A 25,374-nucleotide genomic window follows, 5' to 3' on the forward strand; every position below is an offset into this window, starting at 1 on the left:
AGGAATCTGTAGACAAAGAAACCTAGCAAAATGTGAAAAAAAATTCTGTTTTTAACAGTTTTTTTTAATAAAAAAGAGTATTACTAAAGATAAAAGTATGAAATTTATTTCTATAATTTTTCTCATTTAAAATGACACAAAAGATTATATTAGAAATAAAGACACTTTTTAAAAATAAATCAGGCTTTTTTTCTTATTTTTTTTTATTTTATTCATTCATATTTTATGTTATTTTATTTTTTTTATTTGTTTTATTTATTATTATTTTTTGATTTTTAAAGCAATCTGTAGACAAAGAAACCTAATGTGAAAAAGGACATTTTTCTGTTTTTTACAGTTTTTTAATAAAAAAGAGATAAAAATATGAATTTAATTTCTATATTTTTTCCATTTAAAATGACACAAAAATGATATTACAAATACAGATCTTTTTTTTTTCATTGTGCTTTTTTAATGCCACAAATTATTGAATAAAGTAAAATAAAAAGTTGAAATTCTAATGTTAGAAAAAGAGAAAGAAAAATATTAGAATGAAAATAATAGTTAAGAGGAGAAGGGAAAGAGGGAGTTCATTAGAACTAGTTAGAGTAATAAGCTTAAAATGAAACACTGTATTAAAAACAAAAACAGAAAACATTTGTTTCATCAATGAGATCGGATGAAGTTTGAAGCTCATCCCTCTGATCTGCAGATGAAGCGAGTAGATAAAAAAGTAACAATATTACTTTGTATCTCTTCACTTCCCATCTGAACACAGCACACACAGCATTGTAACAGATGGGTGCTGCTGGCAAGTTTGAGTTGTATACATTGGGAGGCTTTAAAAAAAATAAAAATAAATATGTATCCCAATTTCATACCATCTTCTGTTCTGTAGACACTGGGGTAGATCTTTCTAGTCTTCTTGGTGGGAATTTCTGTCTTCACTTTACCACTTTACTCACATGATCAGTTCCAGTATTGTAGATGCAAAGTTGAAAGCATACCATGCATACACATGTGTGTGTGTGTGTGTGTATATATATATATATATATATACATATATATATATATATATATATATATATACATATATATATATATATATATATATATATATATATATATATATATATATGTATATATTTATATTATCATATATTTATTATATATTATAATGTGTTATATTTATATGTGTATATATATATATATATATATATATATATATATATATATATATATATATATATGTGTGTATATATATATATATATATATATATATATATATACTATGTATTATATTTATATATACTGTATATATACAATTTATACAGGGGAAAAAGTGTTCAAAACTACTGACTCTAGAACATACAAATTGCATGTCTGTAGAGCCCCGTTGATGGGCACCAGAGCTGTACCTCAGCAGCACTATGTATTGACCTCTGAGATTTTATATGCCCTCTGTGTACTTTCTGAATTTCTTGTTTGCTGCTTACTTTACTTTTTGTTCCTGAATTTTCTATCTTTTCTATTTTTCCCGCTCTGGTTTCTGCTCTCTCTCTCCTTTGCTGGACGATACCATAGTACATAGTGTTCGAAGCTGGCCACGAGTCCATACGAGACCCAGACACAGAGGAAAGCATATACCAGGTACCTATAGAGGGGAAGGGCGGATTTGTCTTAAAAAAAAAAAAAAAAAAACAGATTTAGTGATTAGAGAATTCATCTAAAGTAGAATCTGCTAGGTCATTGCTGATACCAGAACCCGCATCCTTTTGTCAGAATATCCTATGATAAATTTTGTTACTGAAATCTGCGTGACTCAAATTTTTTGTTACTACTAGGAGGTTGGGTTAGAGGGATTACTAAAAACTTATGAAAGAAGACAGGTTGAGTTAATACAACACGTAGATATTGTTTATATCTATTTTATAATTATTAATATTATTATTATTTTTTCTTATTTTATATTTCTTTTGTTCAATAAATAAATATGTATACAGTGTGTGTGTGCGTGTGTATATATATATATATATATATATATATATATATATATACACACACACAACAAAATAAATTATAGATAGATTTTAATTAGTTATTGTTCTGTTTATATTTATTTCATACTTTATTAATATTATTATTATTATTGTTTTTATTTTATATTTATTTTTTTCAATAGTTACAAATTATAGACAAGTATTGTTTAATATTTATTTTATAATTAATATTATTATTATTTTTAAAAAAAAATATGTATACAGTGTGTGCCCGTGTATATATATATATATGTATAAATATATATATATATATATATATATATATATATATATATATATATATATATATATATATACACACAACAAAATGAATTATAGATAGATTTTAATTAGTTATTGTTCTGTTTATACTTATTAAATATTTTTTAATATTATTATTATTGTTTTTATTTTATATTTAATTTTTCTCAATAGTTATAAATTATAGACAAAATAAATTATTTATATATATATATATATATACACATATATATATATTAATAATTTATTTTGTTTATAATTCATAACTATTGAAAAAAAGAAGTAAAATAAAAACAATACATTTAATAATAAAATATGAAATAAATATAAATATATATATATTTATTGTTATTCTATTTTAATGTGTTTTTGTTTTGTACTGTATGGAAGTCGAAAGCATCTAGAGCAAGTAAATAAAAAGCATTTATACCAGACAGAGAAATCTCGCAACTATGGGTATTTTAAAAGTTCAGTCAACAAAGAGACACTTTCGCCAGGCCATTCATTTTAACAAAAATCTTAACATAGGTTTTTTTGTGCAGTTAATGTATTTTATGCATATTATTACCTGTTCCCTTGCCTAGACATCTAAAACCCTTAGAACTATTGATGAGTGACACCATCTTGAAGGTGATGTCAGCGGCCCCAGCAGACTCACGGCTGTCACTCATGTTTTCTCCTTCACTCTACCCGCTACATTAAAGGTTGTGTAGGGGGGTGAAGGAGGGGTGGAGGAGCTGGGCCAGCACAGACAGTTATTAGACACTCCCAGAAGAGGAAAAAGCTACAGTATGACATGCAAGGAAGGAGGGGCTCTGCTAGGTAATGGACTCTTCTGGAGTAGTACGATTTTTTTTTTAGCAAGTTTAATGGCATATTGCATTCAAAATCAATTATGGAACAGAAAGCATCTAAAATTGATTTTCTGTAATTTTACCTACATTTTTTTTAGGTTGTTGACAGAATCTCTTTAAAATCAGTATTTTAGTTCTAGTTAGAGACTTTTGAGCTGAGTAACCCTTTGGCCTTCTATATGTCCTGGATACTCCAATACTGAGATCTGCTTGCCGTAATTCCATCTACCTGAGAGTTTTGGGTGTTCCCACCCATCTTTGTGTGTCTCAGCTCCTCCTGTTATATTCTCCATGATATAAAATATCTACAAAACACAGCAGGTTTGATGAGAACCACTGATAATGGGTACAGCAGGTGTACAGACTAGGGAACCCAGCAGAGAGATGGTGGGAACCCCTCATAATTGGCACAGCATGTATGCAGACCTGGGAACTCAGCACAAGAATGAAGGGAACCCCTCATAATGGGCACAGCAGATGTACAGACCCAGAGACTCAGCTCAGGGATGGTGGGAACCCCTCATAATTGGCACAGCAGGTGTGCAGACCTGGGAACACACCACAAGAATGAAGGGAATGCCTCATAATGGGCACAGCAGATGTACAGACCCAGAGACTCAGCTCAGGGATGGTGGGAACCTCTCATAATGGGCACAGCAGAAGTACAGACCCAGAGACTCGGCTTAGGGATGGTGAGAACCCCTCATAATAGCATAGAAGGTGTACAGACCCAGGAATTCAGCACAGTGATGGTGGGAACTCCTCATAATGGGTACAGCACATGAACAGACCCGGGAACTCATCTCAAGGATGGTGGGAACCCCTCATAATGGGCACAACAGGTGCAAAAATTGGGAGTTAAGCACCAAGATGGTGGGAACCCTTCATAATGTTCTCAACAGGTGTGCAGACCCGGGAACTCATTGCAGAAATCTCAACAACAGAGTCCCCAATAGATAGTAGGAACTACTTTCATTTTTCAGTTTTAACTCTCCAGCCTATATCAATAACTGAACTTTAAAGGCTTAAAGGGGTTTGAGCAGTAAAAATGGAAATCCTAGCGAAATCCTTAACACTTAGTGGAACTGATGAAGCCTCCAGAACTGATGAAGCCTCCCTATGACTTTGAAACCAGAATCTTTACAGGAGGTAAACCTATCATATTGCAATTCTCGGTAGCTCTCTCGGTGACCCTGCTGTGTTTTCCTTATGGCCACCAAGTGTCAAAATTGGATTACTGGCCTCATGTATATTTTAAATGGCCTGATCATTCTGGGCCTTTAGAATAACATGTTCTACTATTAAAGCTACATTATTAATCCAATAAAGTTTACCCACAAACATTGTGATCATGGAACACTGTTCATCTACTCACTTGGCTGATAACCCTGCCAAAATCACACTCACTTTACTGGTTGTACTGCCCAGACTCAGCCTCCTAGTATGCCTACTTTACTGGTTGTCCCTGACCAGACCCCCACCTTAAAATATGCTGAGGCCCTAATTCCTTGCAAATGATGCCTTTTTGAGTTACTTTTGAGCAACTCAAATGAGGTTGACGTTGTTATCTTTGGACATGACCCTGGACACAGCATTGGCAGGACAGAGGGACAAGATGTGGGACTGTCCGAGCAAATCAAGGACAGTTGGCATCCATGGTAAATGAGAACTTTAAACAGCTTATTAGCCAGAAATAAATAAGCAAGGACTAGCCATTTTGTTTTTGTCTGCAGTCGACAGAAGGACTAATTAACACATTGGCATGTTTCTACCCATATGCCCTACCTAATTACTAAATTGGCCTGTTCATACCCAAAGCTCTAACTATTACAACATTGGTCTGTTCCTACCCAAAGGTCTACCTAATCACCACATTGGCCTGTTCCAATCCAAAGGTCTACCTAATTACCACATTGGCCTGTTCCTACCCAAAGGTCTACCCTATTACCACATTGGCCTGTTCCTACCCAAAGCTCTACCTAATTACCACATTGGCCTGTTCCTACCCAAAGCTCTACCTAATTACCACATTGGCCTATTCCTACCCAAAGGTCTAATTAATTACAACATTGGCCTATTCCTACCCAAAGGTCTATCTTATTACCACATTGGCCTGTTCCTACCCAAAGCTCTACCTAATTACAACATTGGCCTGTTCCAAACCAAAGGTCTACCTAATTACCACATTGGCCTATTCCTACCCAAAGGTCTACCTAATTACAATATTGGCCTATTCCTACCAAAAGGTCTAATTAATTACAACATTGGCCTATTCCTACCCAAAGGTCTACCTAATTACCACATTGGCCTGTTCCTACCCAAAGGTCTACCTAATTACCACATTGGCCTGTTCCTACCCAAAGGTCTACCTAATTACCACATTGGCCTGTTCCAAACCAAATGTCTACCTAATTACCACATTGACCTGTTCCAAACCAAAGGTCTACCTAATTACAACATTGGCCTGTTCCAAACCAAAGGTCTACCTAATTACCACATTGGCCTATTCCTTCCCAAAGGACACTTAGGTACCTATGTCGAGGGCCAGCATACCATTGCAGACTGTGTGCTCTGAGCCAAAAGTAGATCCATCCAAACTCAGTTGTGCTAATTGGCCCAGCAGCTGGAAACAAAAGAAGATTTTACTTTTGCCCAAAGAGACTTTCGGACAGTAGAATGAAAACAAAGTAGACATAAAGTATGATCTCTGATCACTGTCTAATGTTCTGAAAAACATAAAGCTGAAGTTTAGGTATGGCTCTTTTTTGTATTGTTAAATTGGTCCAGGTTGGACCATAGTAAGTATGCCCATGTGCCATATCTGGCTGATCCCTGTGGAAGCTGGAAATCACTGTAGTAGTCAACCCTACTCTAGTAACCTCCACTTGCTTCCAAGTCTCATGCCGAGAGGCTGTCCCACTGCAATGTGAACACAGGAGATCCAGCAATCGGCATAGCACTTTTAATCCTCTCAATGAATGCAAAGTGCTCTCTTATTGGACGAGGTAGAGAGTCCTGGTTGTGACTTCACGATCTCCACCTTGTCCAATCAGAGAATACTCTGTATTCTGTGAGAAAAATGCAAGGCATTGGGTGAATGGTGCTTGTGCTGAATGAGCACACCTTTGTTTTCATTATGCAGTAGGGCAGCCAATCGATACGGGACCTAAAAGCTAGTGGCAATCACTATGCTATTGGTTCCTACTACAGTGATTTCCAGCTTCCATGGGGATCGGCCAGCTATGGCACATACATACTTACATTCATCCAAGCTGGAACAATGTAACCATGTAACAAAAAAAAGCAATTCCTGGAATTCAGCTTTAATCTGAAAAGATTGAAAGAAAAAGAGAAAGAAATACGGATTGTTCTGTAACTTTTTTTTTTTTTTTTTTTAATATCATTCGGTGTATAATGAACAATTTAGCAGAGAAAGCTGGTAATTTGCAGCCTTAATAGACTCCAGAAACGCTGCGGATTGGTTTTTGATTGGCTGGATGGAAAACATTGTAAACGCAAATTAGGAAGTAAATGTCATGAATGTACATTTTCGGAGGAATATAATTATCATAATTGTTAGCATTATGGATTTTACAAAATAAAATTAAGCCCGGTTAGTTCATGCACAAATTGTTGACATTGGTATGATTGCCGTTTTCTCGTCATTAAGGCAAGGGCGCCATTTTCTTTTTAAATCTTAATTTTATGCACTGAAATATTTCAGGTAATATGTAGCAAAAACGCATCAATGTTTAAAGCTGAACTCCAAGTATTATATTTTTTTGATATGCTTATATTAGACCAACTTGGCTAAAATCCGGAGGGCCACCAGGATGCTGTAAATCACTGTAGTAGTGCACGCTATATACAGTGACAGCCCTGTGATATTTGGGGTTCTGCATGAGGTTGCTAAATTGGCACCTCCACCATTCACAGGACAGCTTGTATTCTTATAACTGAATACAAGGCATTCTCTGATTGGATGAGGTGAAGATTGTGACGTTTCTCCATACTCTCTTTACGGGGAGCGATCGCGGGTGCGTGGCGGCAATTGCGGCCGCACACCCCGTGGATTGGCTTCCACGCTGGCGAGTACCCCTGCGAACCGCAATATGAGTAGGGCGATTCGCGGTAACCTGCCGACCTGCCGCCATATATAGGCGGCGGCTGGTCGACAAGTTGTTAAAGAGATTAGATGGCACCCTATGCCTAATGTGTCGTGTGGAATAAAATTACCCCGAAGCATCACATCATGCATGACGCCGCTTACCCCAAGAGCATTTCCTAGAAGCCAATTACTAGGTACACATCAATGCATGCATCATTTCAAACATAATACAGTTCAACAGGCAACGAGTTTGATGGGGGGGGGGGTAGGGAAGAGGGATAAGGAAGTACTATGAGTTCACAGGCCTGAAGCTTTATTGAAAGGACAAAGACACACAAGAGAGAGTGGGGGAAGGGGAAATCTTCAGACCTCCACTTCCTCCTTGAAATCCACCAGGTTATAGTCTCTGATCAGACTGTGAACCAATCTGACACAATCCTCAATGGACATCCTCTCCCGCTGGTGGATAAGGCGCTTTCTGGCGCACCATGAAGTGTCCTTAACCACTTGCCGACTGCCTAACGCCGATCTACGTCGGCAGTCAGCCCCTCACAGGCAAAGTGACGTAGGGCTACGTCACTAGCTTGTGAGGGTCTAGGGAGCGAGCGCGCGCCCCCGGAGGCGCGCTCCCGCTCCCGCGTGGTCACGGACCCCCCCGCACGTGTGACCGGCGGACCCGATGTCCGCCGGGCACTCGGCGATCGGCGGGGGAGAGGGAGAATGTCAGGCAGCTTGTGTAAACAAGCCACCTGTCATTCTCCTTGCTGTTCGGATACTGATCACTCGGATCTAGTATGTAGATCCGTTGATCAGTGTCCATACAGCTCAAGCCCCAGCCAATCACAGTAGAAAGCACGCCCCTAGGGATACACACAGCCCCTCCCTCCCAAATAAAGTTAACCCCTTCACTACCAGTGTATTTTTACAGTAACAGTGCATATATATAGCACTGATTACTGTAGAAATGTCACTGGTAACCCCAAAAGTGTCAAAAATGTCAGTCAAGGGTCCGATCTGTCCGCCGCAATGTCGCAGTACCGCAAAAAAAATCGCAGATCGCCGCCATTACACGTTAAAAAAAAAAACAACAAAAATGACAGAAATCTTTCCCTTTGTTAGTAAACGCGATAACTTTTGCGCAAACCAATCAAAATACGCTTTTTGCGATTTTTTTTACCAAACATAGGTAGCATAAAACAAATTGGCCAAAAAAGTAAAAAAATTTTGATTTTTAAATTTTTTTTTTGGGGAATTTCATATAAAAAATGTGAAAAATATTGCTATTTTTGCAAAATTGATGCTCTTTTTTTGTTTATAGCGCGTGATCAAAAAATCGCACAGGTGATCAAATACCACCAAAAGAAAGCTCTGTTTGTGGGAAAAAAAGGACGCCAAATTCGTTTAGGTACAGCGTCGCACGACCGCGCAATTGTCCGTTAAAGTCACGCAGTGCCGAATCGCAAAATACCCCCTGGTCGGAATGGGGGTAAAATCTTCCGGGGCTTAAGTGGTTAAAGCAGCACAACAACGGCCAGGCATTGTCAATGTCCTCCTGGGAAAAAGTCCCATAAAAAAGTCCATTCAGCACACCAAAGTGTGTGATGGCAGTCTGTGGTAAGTCCTTGAGCTCTGGTTCCAAGGTCCTCAACGGGCCCAGTGCAAAGGCACTCCTAGAAAATGTGCAAAGCAGTTTCCTCCGGGATGATGCAAAATGGGCAGTGCCTATATCTGCACAGGCTTCTGCCATGCATAAATGTCCTGAGGGGCAACTCCCCCCGGGATTGTCATCTATGCCAGATCTTTGTGCCTGTTGGCGAGTCCCTTTGAAGAAACATTCCTCCAGACCACCTTACAAGTGGCTAAAGGTAAGCCTGGAACAGTCTCCATAGTGTCCATGGCTTGCATCAACTTGTAGATAGCTTTTGGCTTCCACGAGTCAAGCTTAACTACATGCAGCCCCTGCACCTTGATAAACTTGAAAGTGCCCAAGTATTACCAAGGAGTGTTCCAGTTATAGGGGATGGAACTGTCCCGTTTGTCCCATCCAAGGGACCTACAAAGAGGCAGGATGAAAAAACGGGACATGGAGTTACCACCAGAGTCCAAAGTTCTGTCAACCAAAGTCCTTCAAGCAAGGAACACCCTCAGCGGTGTCGGGCATACCCTTACTGCCCTTGAAGTGTTTGACACGTTTTTATTTTTTTTAAGTCCGCAGTGGTAAAAAACCTAGAACGAAAAAACCCATAAGTGTACAAAAAATGTGCATGTGAACACACACTAAAAAGTGCACTTAAGGGTGTGCTTTAGACCACCCCCGAAGGAGTAGGACTTCTATCCTGAACCCCAGGGTGCAAGACTCCTGATGGGGACATGGATCCACATGGTCTGCCTACCAAGAAGCCCTGGCAGACCCCGTTCTAGGACAGCCGAAGCCGACCCTGAATACTTGGTCAGGGGAGCTCTCCCGAAGAGAGACGCCCCCCTCTAGAATCAGGGGAGGAAGGATCCTGAGGGCCACACATCCTCTCCCTAGACCTCAGGTTAACCCTGAGGACTCACACCCTTCATCCAGTGAGAAAACACACACAAAAGTGAAAAGGTGACAAACATGGGAGATAATAAATAGATAGTAAAAAAAAAGCGGTCATGCATGTCGGTGCACACGTTTTTTGTTTTTTTTTTTATAAATCTGCGGTGGTGCAAAAAACTTAAATGAAAATACCCGACAAGTGTACACAAAAAACGTGCATGTGAACACACACAAAAAAAAGTGCACTTAGGGGTGTGCTTTGTCCACCCACCAAAAGGGGTAGGACCTCTACCCTGATCCCCGGGGCGCAAGGGGGACAAAGGGTTCCAATAATCTGCCTGGCCAGAAGGCCTGGCAGACCCCGTTCTTCTGGGCAGCTGAAGCTGACCCCGAATATTTGGTCAAGGGGCTCTCCTGAAGAGAGACCCCCCAGGGACAGAGGAGGAAGGAGCTTGAGGGCCGCACATCCTCCCCCTAGACTTCAGGGTAAGCCTGAGGACTCACACCCTCCATCCTAGTGAGAAGAAAACACACACAAAAGTGAAAGGTGACAAAACATGGGAGAAAAAATTAATAAATAAGTGGCCGTGCATGGTGCATTCGCTGGGCCCTGAGGCCTGGTAACAAAAATTGCCCCGGACTTTAGCCAAAAGGCCCAGCCCCAAAAGGCCCAGTGAAGAAAAAGTGTTTGGAGCTGTACCATGTGCCGGCTCACACAATGGGGTCCCACTCCCAAGTGTTACCAAGAGCACCCCTGGGGCGACAACTCCCAGAGGGCACAGACATTGCGGACTCTCTGCCTTCCCAGCCCATGGGCAGACAAGGTAGAAGGTCCAAATCAGGATTTAATGAGCCCTTCCAACTTTCCCAGGGGAATTTCTCCAGTGCCTCAACTGCCTGTGGTTTGTGTTCCAGTCGGCACTAACCTTTCAAGCCCCCAACCCTCCAGCAGATTTGCATAGCTGCCACCCAACCACACATGTTGCACGCATGTTTTTTTTTTTTTTAAAGCCCGTGGTGTGTAAAACACACTCAAGCTACACCCGGTGCATAAAAAGTGCACACACGCAAAACGTGAGAAACACAAAAAGTGCACAAGGCGTACACATAGCCCTCCTTCGAAAAGGAAGGGCCCTAACCCTGATCCCCTGCTGTGCGAAGCTCCTGCCAGGGACTGAGGTACTCACTTGGTCCTGCCTGGCCGAAACCAGGCAGACCCCGTTCTCTGGGAGGACTGCCGAAACAGCCCACCCCAAGTACTAGGTGGGGCTCCCCGGAAGGGAGACCCCATGAGAGAGGGCGAATTAAGCCAGAAGGCCATATCCACCCCCTCCCAAGGCTTTCAGGGCAGACCCGAGGACCTACGCCATAGAAGTGTGGGTAGTGTCAAAGTGCAAGACCTTGACAGGCCCCCCGGCCAGGAATAAAAAATTCCTCTGGTCCCAGCCAAAAGGCAGGCAGGTGCGAAAAAAAGTGTGTATGTGGTGCAGTGACCAAGGTGCCTTCATGTGTGTTAGATGATGCTGCGTGTCCTCCAGCCAGGACATGAGGCGGGGCTCTATCTCACTTGCTGCAGCTTCTAATGCACATTGTGAGAAGCTCACAGTGTGCCGTGTAAGCAGCATAAGTCATTTCAGTCCAGGAGAGGAGCCGGTACAACTGTGCGGGACTGAAGGCAAAGCCGGAGTTCTGCTTTAATATGAACTTTCCTAAACTAGAAAAACAAATGTATTTAATCCCAGACAAGCGAGAATATCCGGTGGAGGAAATATTTTTTATGTCTCACTGAATGTCCCTAATTAGCTGATAACAGATGCGGATTATGTATAGTCGGGAGCCTTGTATCATTTCCCTGACATGACAAAATTCGCTGTTCCAGCTTGATGTTGGCGATACAAAGGATGGGAGGACTATGGAGCGATGACTCTGCAGCGAGCTTGTTAAGCGCACACCTGGAGCGGGGAGCTAATTAATTGCCTCCTTAGCAGTATACAGAGGAGAGGCAACTTTTAATGGGGTTTTAAACCGGCCGGGGACTTGTAATGAACGGAGGGTTTGATTACACTGATGAAGTATGCTTAGAGAGACGTTACCTGCAGCCAATTCCTTCACCTGATTTACAACATCAACACTACAACCCTACAACACGCTCAGAGCATTTTATAAAGCGTCTACTGTACAACTGAAAGGGGAATTCTGGGTAAAATCAAAAATAAAATATGTGATACGGACTGTCACTGGAATAAAAGCGGAATTCACCACTTGCCTACCGGGCACTTTTACCCCCTTTCCTGTCCAGGCCAATTTTCAGCTTTCAGCGCTGTCACACATTGAATGACAATTGCGTGGTCATACAACACTGTACACATATGACATTTTTATCATTTTTTTCACACAAACAGAGCTTTCTCTTGGTGGTAGGTGGCACTGGCGGGCACTGATAGGTGGCACTGGTGGGTACTGATAGGTAGCACTTGTGGGCACTGATAGGTGGCACTGGCGGGCACTGATAGGTGGCACTGGTGGGTACTGATAGGTGGCATTGGTGGGCACTGATAGGTGGCACTGGCGGGCACTGATAGGTGGCACTGGTGGGTACTGATAGGTAGCACTGGTGGGCACTGATAGGTGGCATTGGTGGGCACTGATAGGTGGCACTGGTGGGCACTGATAGGTAGCACTGGTGGGCACTGATAGGTGGCACTGGTCGTCAATTTTGAAGCCAGCCATCAGCTTTTCCCTTTTTTCCTCATGCTGTCAGCGCAGGCAGCGCAAGCACAGGAGGACGTCCAATGACACACTCCCAGCATTTTAAGCCCACGCTGTAGCCATCTTCCGGCTATTGCGCAGATGGGAAGGGGTTAGTGTTAGGATTACAGGGAGTGTTAGTGTTAGGATTACAGGGAAGCCTAGCATTGGCATTACAGGAATGGTTAGTGTTGGGATTACAGGGAGAATTTGTGTTAGAAATACTGGGGGATTAGTGTTAGGATTACAGGAAGGGTTAGTGTTAGGATTACAGGAAGGGTTAGTATTAGGATTACAGGGAGGGTTAGTGTTAGGGTTACAGGGAGGGTTACTATTAGGATTACAGTAAAGGTTGATGTTAGGATTACAGGGAGGGTTAGTGTTAGGTTTACAGGTAGGGATTAGTATTAGGATTACAGGAAGGGTTAGTGTTAGGATTACAGGTAGGGATTAGTATTAGGATTACAGGGAGGGTTAGTGTTAGGATTACAGGGAGGGTTAGTGTTAGGATTACAGGGAGGGTTCGTGTTAGGATTACAGGTAGGGATTAGTATTAGGATTACAGGGAGGGTTAGCGTTAGGTCTAAAGGTAGGGATTAGTATTAGGATTACAGGGAGGGTTAGTGTTAGGGTTACAGGGAGGGTTACTATTAGGATTACAGTAAGGGTTGATGTTAGGGTTACAGGAATGGGTTAGTGTTAGGATTACAGGGGATCCCCGGTTAGAAACAAGATAGGGGCTGTAGATTTGTTCTTAAGTCGAATTTGTTTGTAAATCAGAACAGGTAAATTGTTTTTGTTTAGCTCCAGCCAAAAGAATAATTTTTACGTTTTTTGGATAGCATAGGGAAGGGTAACACCCCTGTACCATTTGTTATGCTGTCTGTACCCCTGTTCTGAAGAGTTCACCACAGATGCTCAATAGGGTTTAGGTCTTGAGACATGCTTGGCCAGTCCGTCACCTTTACCCTCAGCTTATTTAGCAAGGCAGTGGTCATCTTGGAGTTGTGTTTGGGGTCATTATCATGTTGGAATACTGCCCTGCGGTCCAGTCTCTGAAGGGAGGGGATCATGCTCTGCTTCAGTATGTCACAGTACATGTTGGCATTCATGGTTCAATCAATCAACTGTAGCAAGTACAAGAACTTCTTTTGGGCGTCAGGCATCCCGCGATTCTGTTTGCACAAATTTACCGCGATTCATCGGGCGACAATCGTGGCAAAATACCACGTTTGGGGTGCCATTGCAAGTCACGGGAATCACTTGGGCGTCCTGTGGGTTTCAATGGTTCAGAATCGCGGGCAGAATTGTGGCAATTCTGACCGCGATCTGAAATGCCTATATGAAAACGGAGCCTTATACAAGCTATACACTCACTACTTTACATTGTAGCAAATTGTCATTTCTTCAGTGTTGTCACATGAAAGATAGAATAAAATATTTACAAAAATGTGAGCGGTGTGCTCACTTTTGTGAGATACTGTATATAAAATGCAATATTTATCTCTCAAAAAAGTGTTTCCCAGCGCTTAACCTTTCATCTGATTTCTAAATTGCTGCATTTGTAACTTTCACAATCCTAAAAGCCTGATTGGCTATCACAGTTGTCAGTCACTGTGAGCCCGCCCCTGTGTTTATTGCTTCTTCTGATGAATAGGAAGATAAATTGTATCTTCTTCTCCTTGCGGGAGAGGAAAATGTAAACAACCCAAAGCATGTGAAAAAAAATAAATAAATAAAAAAATAAAAATGAAGAATACAAAATAAAGAAAAGAAAAAAAAAACAAGATCAAGGTTTTTCAGGGTTAGTGTTAAGCTCCGTTCACATGTCAGCGTATGGATCGTGGGCAGAACCGCCGCTGTTCCGCCCGCGATCCGGAGATTACTGCAAATCGTGGGACGCCTGTGCGTTGCCCGTTGATTTGCAATAGCCCCCCAAACGCTGAGCGATGTTGCCGCGATTTCCGCCTGCCGAATCGCGGTAACATCGCGCAAAAAAAATCACGGGACGCATTACGCCCAAAAAAGTACAAGAGCTTCTTTGGAGCGTATTGCGTCCTGCGATTTTTTTTTGCGCGATGTTACCGCGATTCGGCAGGTGGAAATCGCGGCAACATCGCTCAGTGTTTGGGGGGCTATTGCAAATCAACGGGCAACGCACAGGCGTCCCGCGATTTGCAATAATCTCCGGATCGCGGGCGGAACCGCGGCGGTTCCGCCCGCGATCCATACGCTGACATGTGAACGGAGCCTTAGGGTCAAGGTCATGGTCAAAGGTCACGGTCAGCATATTTCTTGGTAGAAAAAAATGTATTATATTTTTTAATTAGTGTCAGTATGTTTTAGGTAGGATAAAAAAAAATATGTAAAATGTGCACCATTTTTTTGGGCTGTACTATGGGTACACAAAACAACTAACACATACATGTGATCCTCCAGAGCAGGAGAATTTTTTTGGGGAATTTTCTTTATAATAGCAATAAATATATAGCGAACTTTTTTGGGCCAGTTTTTCTTCGATAAAATAAAAAAAAATAAAAAATCATGAGATTTCCGTTTACATTTACCACCAAATGAAAGCCCAATTTGTCCTGAAAAAAATGTGGTATAATCCACCCGGATACATAAAGTAGTTGTGACGATATGTGCAGTTTTACTAACACATGTCAAAGTTGCAAAATTGTGCTTAGGAATTTAGATTTGTTTTACCCTTAGGTGCGAAGGGGTTAACCGCTTGCCGACCGCCCGCCGCATATATACTGTGGCAGGCTGGCTCAGCTGCGCGAATCGCCGTACCTAAGCGATCCTGGGGGCGCTCCCCAATTCACCAGCAGGGAAACTGATTCACGGGGCTGGCGGCCGCAATCGCTCCCCGTCGAGAGAGAACAGTGGTCTGCTGTTGTAAACACAGCAGACCGTTGTTCTCGCAGGAATCAATACAGAGCTCCTGTGATCCTCCTATTTGAGATCACAGGTCTCTGTGTTGATTCCACAAGCCCACCCCCCCCCCCCCACAGTTAGAAAACAACCCCTAGGCATACATTTAACCCTTTGATTGCCCCTGCCAGTGTCATTATTACAGTAACGGTACATTTTTTTTTTAGCATTGATTACTGTAGTAATGTCACTGGTCCCCCCAAAGATGTCAGTTAGGGGTCCGATCTGTCTGTCAAAATGTTGCAGTCCCGCTAAAAATCGCTGATTGCCGCCATTACTAGTAAAAAAAAAAATAGATAAATAAAAATTACATAAATCTTTCCCCTAGTTTGTAGACGTGATAACCAATCAAAATACGCTTATTGGCATTTTTTTTTACCAAAAATATGTAGCAGAATACAAATTGGCCTAAAAGGATGAAAAAAATGTGATTTATAAATTTTTTTTATTGGGAATGTTATATAGCAGAATGTGAAAAATATATATATTTTTTTCAGAATTGTTGCTATTTTTTTGTTTATACCGCAAAAAATAAAAATCACAGAGGTGATCAAATACCACCAAAAGAAAGCTCTGTTTGTGGGAATAAAAGGACATCAATTTTATTTGGGTACAGCGTCGCACAACAGCTCAAATGTCTGTTAAAGTAACGCAGTGCCGAATCGCAAAAAAATGGCCTGGTCATTAAGGGGGAAAATCTTCCAGTCCAGAAGTGGTTAAAGGCAGATTTTTGTTTTATCCCCAAAGCAAGCAACTTGCTATAGGGCAGTGGCGGTGAACCTTGGCATCCCAGATGTTTTGGAACTACATTTCCCATGATGTTAATGCACTCTGCAGTGTAGTTGAGCATCATGGGAAATGTAGTTCCAAAACATCTGGGGTGCCAAGGTTCGCCATCACTGCGGAATCTGAGCAGGCTCGCTCCCAAGCTACTGTTCTGTGTGTCCATTCACCCAGGAAGCCTGGCTCAGTCACACCTCTGCTCTCTCCCTATTGACTCACTGGCTGTAATTGACAGCAGCGGCCACAGTCACTTCTGTTTCTGCCAATGCGGAAGAGACCCAGGAGAGCCGCTGCTCTAGTGCACTTGGCTGGATGAAGAAGGGGCTCTGGTAAGTATTAAGGGGCCTTGGGGGAGGGGACGGGGGGATGGCTGCTGCACACAGAATGTTTTTTACCTTCATGCATAGAATGCATAAAGGTAGAAAAACATTTAACTTTTACAACCACTTTAAAGAGGAACTTCAGCCTTTCCCCTCCCTCTTAATATTTGTTCCCCCCCTGCTTGCCTGACACTGTTCTGCACAGTAGGACTACTCACCCAGCCAGTGGATCCAGCGTTGAGTTGCTGGGATCTCTTCTCTGAAGCCTCAGCATAAGTCCGACGCTGCCATGTTTCCTCCTGACAGCTGTCGGCTCTTGCGGGTGCATGCGCACTAGACCCGCCCCCTCCTCCCTACTGAATGGGACTGCACATCATGCATCCCAGGAGGCACGGGGCACCGGCGTCATTTTCCCAGGCAAACGCCAGACGATGGAGGGTCAGGCCAAGGCTTTTTGCAAGAAAAAAAAAAACTAAAAAGAAAACCATGACACCATGACACTTGTGCTGCAGGGGGGGGGGGGCAGAATGGAGAGGAGGAGATTGCTGCGGGAGGCTGAAGGTCTGCTTTAACTTTAGGGTGAAATTCTGTCCTCCTAATGACTCCAGACCCTGATGAAGGGAGTGCTTAGCTCCTGAAACGTGTTGGCTTTTCTATGTGAACATATTATGAATTATTTTGTGTTTTTATGCTTTGAGGATCAATTACCTGGCAGGGGTTCTAATCCTTCCCCATGTTATCCCAAACTAAAAAAAAATACAAGTTTTAGCTATGGGTACATTTTAACAAAGGAGTGTAAAGTACAGCCGCCCTTAATAGCCAATCACAATTATTAATTTAAAATTAGGTTGTTGCAGTTTACTGCATGCTGAAAATAGCTATATCTTGAGCGAGCGATGCGGCTCTTGGCTCCTGTCCATTTTGATTAACTTGATAAGGTAACTTCCACCTCCCCTCCTCCACGGTAGAGCATAGCACCATGGGGTACAGCTAGCCATGTGCGTCCAGCATGCATTTGTCCTGTCACATGTCTGTACTGTGTGATTGTGATACATTGACATTTCATATTGACCCAGACAATATCTGGCTTAATTCTAGGTCCCTACCAGCCATAAGAAAGAAGGTGTCTATGATGTACCAAAAAGTCAGCCGATAAGTGTACGTATCATTTCTTATCTTAAGCATTTTGGAATCAGAATGATAAATGAATCGTGTGCAGCATCCATGTGTTCCGGGGAGGTGGGATTCCGGTGTGTGTCGGGGGATGGGGCATTCGCTTAATGAAATGTATGAAATGGGTTACAAAGATACTGTGAATGTGTCTCCTCCACCCAAAATGGATATTTAAAGGCCAGCTCCTTCCAAAACCTATTTCGGTTTTGCATGTTATCTCCTATGGTGAACATACATAGTTAAATAAATGATCGATTCCTTTTCCGATCAATCTTTTCCAATAGGAATAATCAGTCTATAGTCAACAACCCATTTGCTTGATATATCTCATATGTTCCCTTGTGAAAGCAATAAAGTTCAAAGAAATCAAAAAAGTACAAAAAAACGGAATATACTATACTATAGTGATTTTTATTTTATTTATATTTAGATTCATACTATCTATCTATATCTATATGTATATATATATATATATATATATATATATATATTTATATATATATTTATTTATTTATATATATATATATATATATATATATATATATATATATATATATACACACGCACATTTTTAAAGCACCCCCACACACAACCTATATATTAAAAAAAAAATTACAAAAAACTGAATATAATATACTATATTAATTTAAATTTTATTTGATTTATATTTAGATGTACAGTATACTATATATATTTATCTCTATCTATATTTATATGTATCTATTTAGATAGATAGATAGATAGATAGATAGATAGATAGATAGATAGATAGATAGATAGATAGATAGATAGATAGAACAAAAAAAAAAAACAGAATATATATATATATATATATATATATATTTATATTTATATATATATATAAATATACATACATATATACATTTTTATTTTTTATTTTTTTTTAAGTACCCCCGCACACAACCTATATTCAAAATAAATAAAAAAAGTACAAAAAAAAAAGAGAATATAATATACTATATTAATTTAATTTTGATTTTAATTTGATTTATACTATATATATATATATAACTTTTTTTCTTTTAAAGCACCCCTGCACACAACCTATATAAAAAGCACAGCGTAGGGTGAGCACGTTTGTGTAAACATCAATTGTATCACAAGTATCGCCCAGAACATCAGAGTGAGAGCAACAATCCTAGAGCATAGTTACAATATAGTTTTTCTTTTTTTTTTTTTTTTATTTGCAGTCTTTTTCGTTTATATAATAAAAAATAAAAAACTGAGTGGTGATCAAATACCACCAAAAGAAAGCTCTATTTATGTGAAAAATTATATAAATTTAGTTTGGGTACAGTGTTGCATGACCGCACAATTACCAGTTAAAGTAGTGCAGTGCTGAATAGCAAAAAATAGCCTGGTCATGAAGGGGGGTAAAACCTTCCAGAGCTGAGGTGGTTAAGTCATCATCTTTGGACAATTTGGGGTACCATCATCTTTTTGAAACTTCACCAGCTTGCACAATTTTAAGGCTTGATATGTTTGGTATCTACACATTTACTTGCCACAACCCAACTTTTTATGTGTTACAGAAAAAAATATATCTTTTTGGGGATATTTACAGTAATTTCTAGCAAAAAAAAAAAAAAAAAAAGCAGATTTAAACTTCTGTGCAAAAAATAAAAAAATTGTGGCTTAAGTTTATTATTCCTTTTCTCCAGCTTTAATGTAAAATAAAGAAATAATAAAATTTTTCTAAATTGAAAAAACAAATAACAGTAATTAACAAATAAATAAATATACTCGTAATTGCAGAAGAAGTGGAAACGCACCTAAACGCAGAGAACCTCACCTCTACCAGATGCAGAAAAAAATAGGGTTGCACCGATACGGATACTTTTGGTCAAGTACTCACCGATACAGAGTAACAATACTTTGCAGTGTGATTTGTACCCATACCCATGGGCTCAAATTACACTGCAGGGAATCGCATGCAATTTGAACAGTAATGTGGTACGATTCCTGTCCGAATCGCATGCGGTTTCCCCACCAGTTTTGTGTGAGCCCCAGGCTTGTCATAGTGATTTCAGCCTGGGTTCACAAAGGAGCAGTGCGGAAACCACATGCGATTCAGACTCGCACGGCATTCCTGTTCAAATTGCATGTGATTCTTTGCAGTGTGATTTGATCCCATTGATTTTGTATGGGTGGAAATTGCACCATAAAGTATCGGTTTCGATTATCGGAGCATTATCAGGAGTACTTGTGAAAATACTCCGTATCGGCACCTGTATCGGTGCATTCCTGGAATAAACTATTCAACTCAGCAACTGACATATGCGTTTTGGGTGGAGCTGACTCTTAAGTGGTCTGTTTTGTCTTGTAACTATCATCCATCATGTACTTTGAGTGTCTGTATTTATGAATATTTTTTATTTTTTTTTTTAAATACCAGCAAACATAAAAATATATTTATATATAAAAAATGTACACATAAAATATATTTATATATATATAAAAGTTATAAAAATGTGTCTAATCACTTCAGCTCCGGAAGGTTTTCCCCCTTAATGACCAGGCTATTTTTTGCGATATGCCACTGCGTTGCTTTAACTGACAATTGCGCAGTCATGAGACGCTGTACCTAAATAAAATTGATGTCCCCCCCCCCCCCCCCCCCACAAACAGAGGGCTTTCCTTTGGTGAAATTTGATCACCTCTGCAGTTTTTTGATTATATGCTATAAACAACAAAAGAGCGACAATTTTGGAAAAAAAAAAAAAAAACTATATTTTTTTTACTTTCTGCTATATAACATTTCCCAATAAAAATCCAATTTTTTCATCATTTTTGGCCAATTTGTATTTTGCCACATATTTTTGGTAAAAAAAAAAAATCCAATCCCAATAAGCGTATTTTGATTGGTTTGCGCAAAAGTTATCGCATCTACTAACTACGGGAAATATTTATGTCATTTTTGAAGAAATAAATAAAATCAGCGCTCAATCAATCCCAATAAGACTAATAAATAACAAGCATCAATATACACATAAATGCAAGGTGTTCATTAGTGCAGTGTTCATTTTGGCAGCAAATTTCAATTTACCGTATATACTCGAGTATAAGCCGACCCGAATATAAGCCGAGACCCCTACTTTTGCCACAAAAAAGTGGGAAAACTTATTGACTCGAGTATAAGCCTAGGGTGGGAAATGCTGCAGCTACTGGACCCAACTGGACCACCACCAGACACAAAACAGGGGCTGCGTGCATGGTACAGGAGATGGCGCAGGTCATAGTACAGGCATTGCACAGGTCATGGTAAGGGCATGGCACAGGTCAGGGCACAGGTGATGGTACAGGCATGGCACAGGTGAAGGTATAGGCATGGCACAGGTCATGGTACATGCATGTTACAGGTCATGGTACAGGCATGGCACAGGTCACAGTACAGGCATGGCACAGGTCATGGTACAGGCATGGCACAGGTGATGGTATAGGCATAGTACAGGTGATGGTATAGGCATGGCACAGTAAGTACAGGCATGGCACAGTATGTACAGGCATGGCACAGTATGTACAGGCATGGCACAGTAGGTATAGGCATGGCACAGTAATTACAGGCATGGCACAGTATGTACAGGCATGGCACAGTATGTATAGGCATGGCACAGTAGGTATAGGCATGGCACAGTAGGTATAGGCATGGCACAGTAATTACAGGCATGGCACAGGAGATGCAGTACTGCGGGCATGGTACAGGAGAATGTCCTGTACCATGCCCGCAGCACTGCATGAGGAAATACAGGGGCTGCGGAGGCATCTCACTTACCTGTCGGTGAGGCGCCGTCTTTGATTTAAAAATCGCGCCACCCGGCGCCGCCATACGTCACCGCAAATGCGCCACCGATGCTCGGGAAAAGCCGATTACGTTCGGCTATTTCCGGCATGCGGCACATGCGCAGTGACACGTCGGCGCCGGGCGGCGCCATTTTTAAAAAGACACTCCAGTCAGTGACTCGAGTATAAGCCGAGGGGTGCATTTTCAGCATGAAAAAACATGCTGAAAAACTCGGCTTATACTCGAGTATATACGGTAGTTTTAGTCTTAGTCTTAGGACTAAAATGGCATTTTAGTTTTTGTCCCATTTTAGTCTTCTGCAAGTGTTTTAGTTTTAGTCGTATTTAGTCGACTAAAACTCCAGTACATTTTAGTCGACTATAACTCATTTTAGTCATCTATAATCGAATGTAGTTCAATTGTAATTTGTAATGCATTATTTAAGCATTTCTCTACAATTTCCAAACTCATTATATACTACTGCTGGTCCTGGAGTGAAAAATCGAATATGTTATTATTTATGGTATTAAGCTTTGAGCATGCACCAGTGTTAATTTTGGCAGCAAATTTCAATTTAGTTTTAGTTATAGTCTTAAGACTAAAATGCCATTTTAGTCGTATTTTAGTCATCTGAATTGTTTTAGTTTTAGTCATATTTTAGTCGACTAAAATTGTGTTAATTTAGTCGACGAAAAAGTTTTAGTCTGTTTTAGTTGACGAAATTAACCCTGTATTAGTGATATCAAATAAATAAATATATATAGTGATGTGGTAAAGTGCACATGTGCAGAAAGTGCCTAAAAATGCATTTTTAGGCACTTTCTGCACATGTACACTTTACCACATCACTATATATATTTATTTATTTATTTGATATCACTAATGAACACCTTGCATTTATGTATATATTGATGCTTGTTATTTATTAGTCTTATTGGGATTGACTGAGCGCCGATTTTATTGATTTCTTCATTTGCTTTGATGTATGTGGTGACACTACTAAGAATTGGCGGCTAATCCTTGTTCCCTACCTTCACCCTATATCTACTACTCAATTTTATCTATTTATTACATCTGGCATATGGTCAAGCGCATAGGTTTTTCTACTTTCATTTTTATATAATTTTTATTGTTTTTTCTTTTTTTTACTAGTAATGGCTGCGATCTGCGTTTTTTTTTTTTTTTTTTTTTTTTGCGGGACTGGGACATTGCAGCGGACAGATCGGACCCCTAACTGACATTTTTGACACTTTGGGGGTACCGGTGACATTACTGCAGTAATCAGTGCTAAAAATATGCACTGTTACTGTAATAATGACACTGGCAGGGAAGAGGTTAACATTATGGGTGATAAAGGGGTTAAAAAGGGAGTGATTCTAACTGTGGGGGGGGGGGGCGTGGCTTGTGAAATGACCATAGAGACATGTGATCCTATATAGAAGGATCACATGGTCTCTGTGATCATTTCAGGGAGAACGGACGGCTGTGTTTACAATAGCCGACCGTCCTTCTCTCTCAGCGGGGAGCGATCACGGGTGTCAGGCGGCAATTGGAGCGTGAGCGTGCTCACCTCCTAGCTTCCCGCGCGTGACCGACGTAGGTTTACGTCGGTTTGCACAGGAGAGCCACCCTGCACAAGTAAAAAGGCCGCGGGTGGTCGGGAAGTGGTTAATCCGAATTGGGTATCCTTGGGGGTCTTTGGAACAGTCTAATGAATATAAAAATATGATAAAGCCAATAAATGTAAGTTCTGTAAATCTTTATTAAACACAACAGGAGATCATAAGTAAATCCAATGTGTTTCGGGGTTCAATACCCCCCCCCCCCCTTAATCAGGGCTGAGAAGTAGAGATCGACCAATTATCTGCAAAGCTGATATATCAAGGGCCGATATGCACTTTCCCCGATATATATCGGAATCGGCCCCGGAGGTTACCGATATTGCCGATATTTTGGAAAGTGCTTGTACCGGAGTGATGCCTGCAGCTAGAGGTATCCCCCCGGTCCATAGCCGACGGTCGGCTGTCTTGTAATGACAACCGATGCAGCTGAGAAGCCGATCGGCTGTCATTACAAGGAGTGGGAGGGGACGTGGGGACGTCCCCCCCCCCTCCCATCGCCTTCCGCGGCTCGCCCGGGTCTCCCGTCCCACCGGGAGAACCGGGCAACCAGCCTGCACGGCCGCCGAAGACCCGATCAAAGCTGCATTCGGCTCTGATCGGGTCTCCATGCAAAAACCCGGAAGTGATGTCATGACTGGCGCCAGATTAAAAAAAAATGACCGCATTCAAACCAGACAAACTTGGAGTTTTGAATGCTTTTAAGTGCAGAGGAGGGGTTTGGGGTATTTTAGACCCCCAGATCCCTCCACAAGAGTACCTGTCAAGTAAAAAAAATAAAACTTTTTTTTTTAAATGTATGAACATATCGGCCCATATCGACAATGGAAAAAACTACATCGGTCGATCCCTACTGAGAAGTAAGATAAGATAAAATTGTAAGATGGAAATGTATCTTTCTATGTGTCCTGGATACTTCAACATTCCACCATAATTCCTGGATATGTTCCTGTAAGCTTGGGAATTTCTCAACCATCTCTGTGCTTTTGATTCGTGATGAGTCGGTAGTTGCTGCAGCCGGTGCTGGGACAAGGTCATCCAGCACCCAGGGCAAAGATGCCAAACTGCACCCCCCCTCCTTCCCTTAGGGTTAGGGTCAGGGCGGCCCCCCCCATCCCTGCGATAAACCATTGCACCCAGGGCAGCCGCCTCTCCTGCCCACCCCTGGTTGCAGCACCTGCTACTGATGGGCCTATGTCCAGGAACGTGTGCGATGAGAATATTGACAATACAATGCGTTGTCACCCTGTCTCCTTCACTTCCCATGAAGACCATAAGTAGCCATTTCAACACACATTATGCAAGCATGGTACACTGTTGTCACCATCGCCATTGCCGGAGTGCATGTAGACAGCAGGAGATCAGCAGCACTGAGATGTAACAAAACACTAAAAAAAAGAAGATAAAAAGTGGATTTTAATTAAAAAGGTGACAATCGTTTATAATACAGTGCGCAGAGCGAGCTAAATGTCATTCAGTTGGGGTTTACATCTACTTTAAATAAGTCCTCGGCTCCTTCTGACAAGCTTGGGGAGAATATGATCTCCGTGCGTCCAGTGCGGAGGTTATGGTGCTGTCAGCCGGGAGGGGGGTGGGGATGGGAGGGGGGGGGGGGTCAGTGCAGTAATTGCTTTGTTCCAGTGAAGAGCGGAGTGTCAGTGCATCTCATCATGTGTAAATGAAAGCATCAATCACCAGCTTCTCTTATTCACTGTGCTCGGGCTGCTTTCCGTGTCATGAATACACCGCCATCCACTTCACCTCACCCGCGACACGCATGAAAAGACTTTTCATAACACAAACCTGATTAAGGACCGACTCTCAGAACAGTTTAAAATGCTCTGTAATTCACTCACGTCATTCGGTTATAGCTTGTTTTGGTATCCTCTAAGGCAGTGGTCCTCAACTCCGGTCCTCGGGGCCCACTAACAGGCCAGATTTTAAGTATTACCTTGGGGAGATGCAGACTAGAATACTGCAATCACTGAGCAGCAAATGAGATCACCTGTGATGTAATTTAGTTATCTTGCAAACCTGGTCTGCTAGTGGGCCCTGAGGACCGGAGTTGAGGACCACTGCTCTAAGGTACTTGCGACTAAAGGACCCACCAGGGTTGCTCGCCAAGGCAGCGCAGAGAGCTGCTGCAACTTACACTGCTTTGTGCAATAAATCAGAATGACCTTTGTGACTAAGCCTCTAGGTGGACGAAACGCGTTAGAGG

The 25,374-nt window shown here is 41.2% G+C and overlaps 1 protein-coding gene across 11 annotated transcripts in view; it reads left to right on the forward strand.

Moving 5' to 3' along the window:
* The window catches only part of DAB1 (DAB adaptor protein 1), a 1,145,503-nt gene that overhangs the window by 1,001,776 nt on the left and 118,353 nt on the right, over window positions 1–25,374 (forward strand). For 8 of the 11 annotated variants that reach the window (XM_082264815.1, XM_082264811.1, XM_082264813.1 and 5 more), the window contains 2 exons: window positions 1,564–1,629; window positions 17,658–17,717. The exons of 1 other annotated variant lie outside the window; for it this stretch is intronic. In XM_082264815.1, the coding sequence (XP_082120941.1) occupies window positions 1,564–1,629; window positions 17,658–17,717 (126 nt within the window). The remainder of the gene's footprint in view (window positions 1–1,563; window positions 1,630–17,657; window positions 17,718–25,374) is intronic. 2 more of the 11 variants (XM_082264809.1, XM_082264816.1) reach the window with 1 other exon arrangement.

Source organism: Pelophylax lessonae (genome assembly GCF_965119305.1).
Source record: "Pelophylax lessonae genome assembly, chromosome: 8".
Classification (NCBI taxonomy): domain Eukaryota; kingdom Metazoa; phylum Chordata; class Amphibia; order Anura; family Ranidae; genus Pelophylax; species Pelophylax lessonae.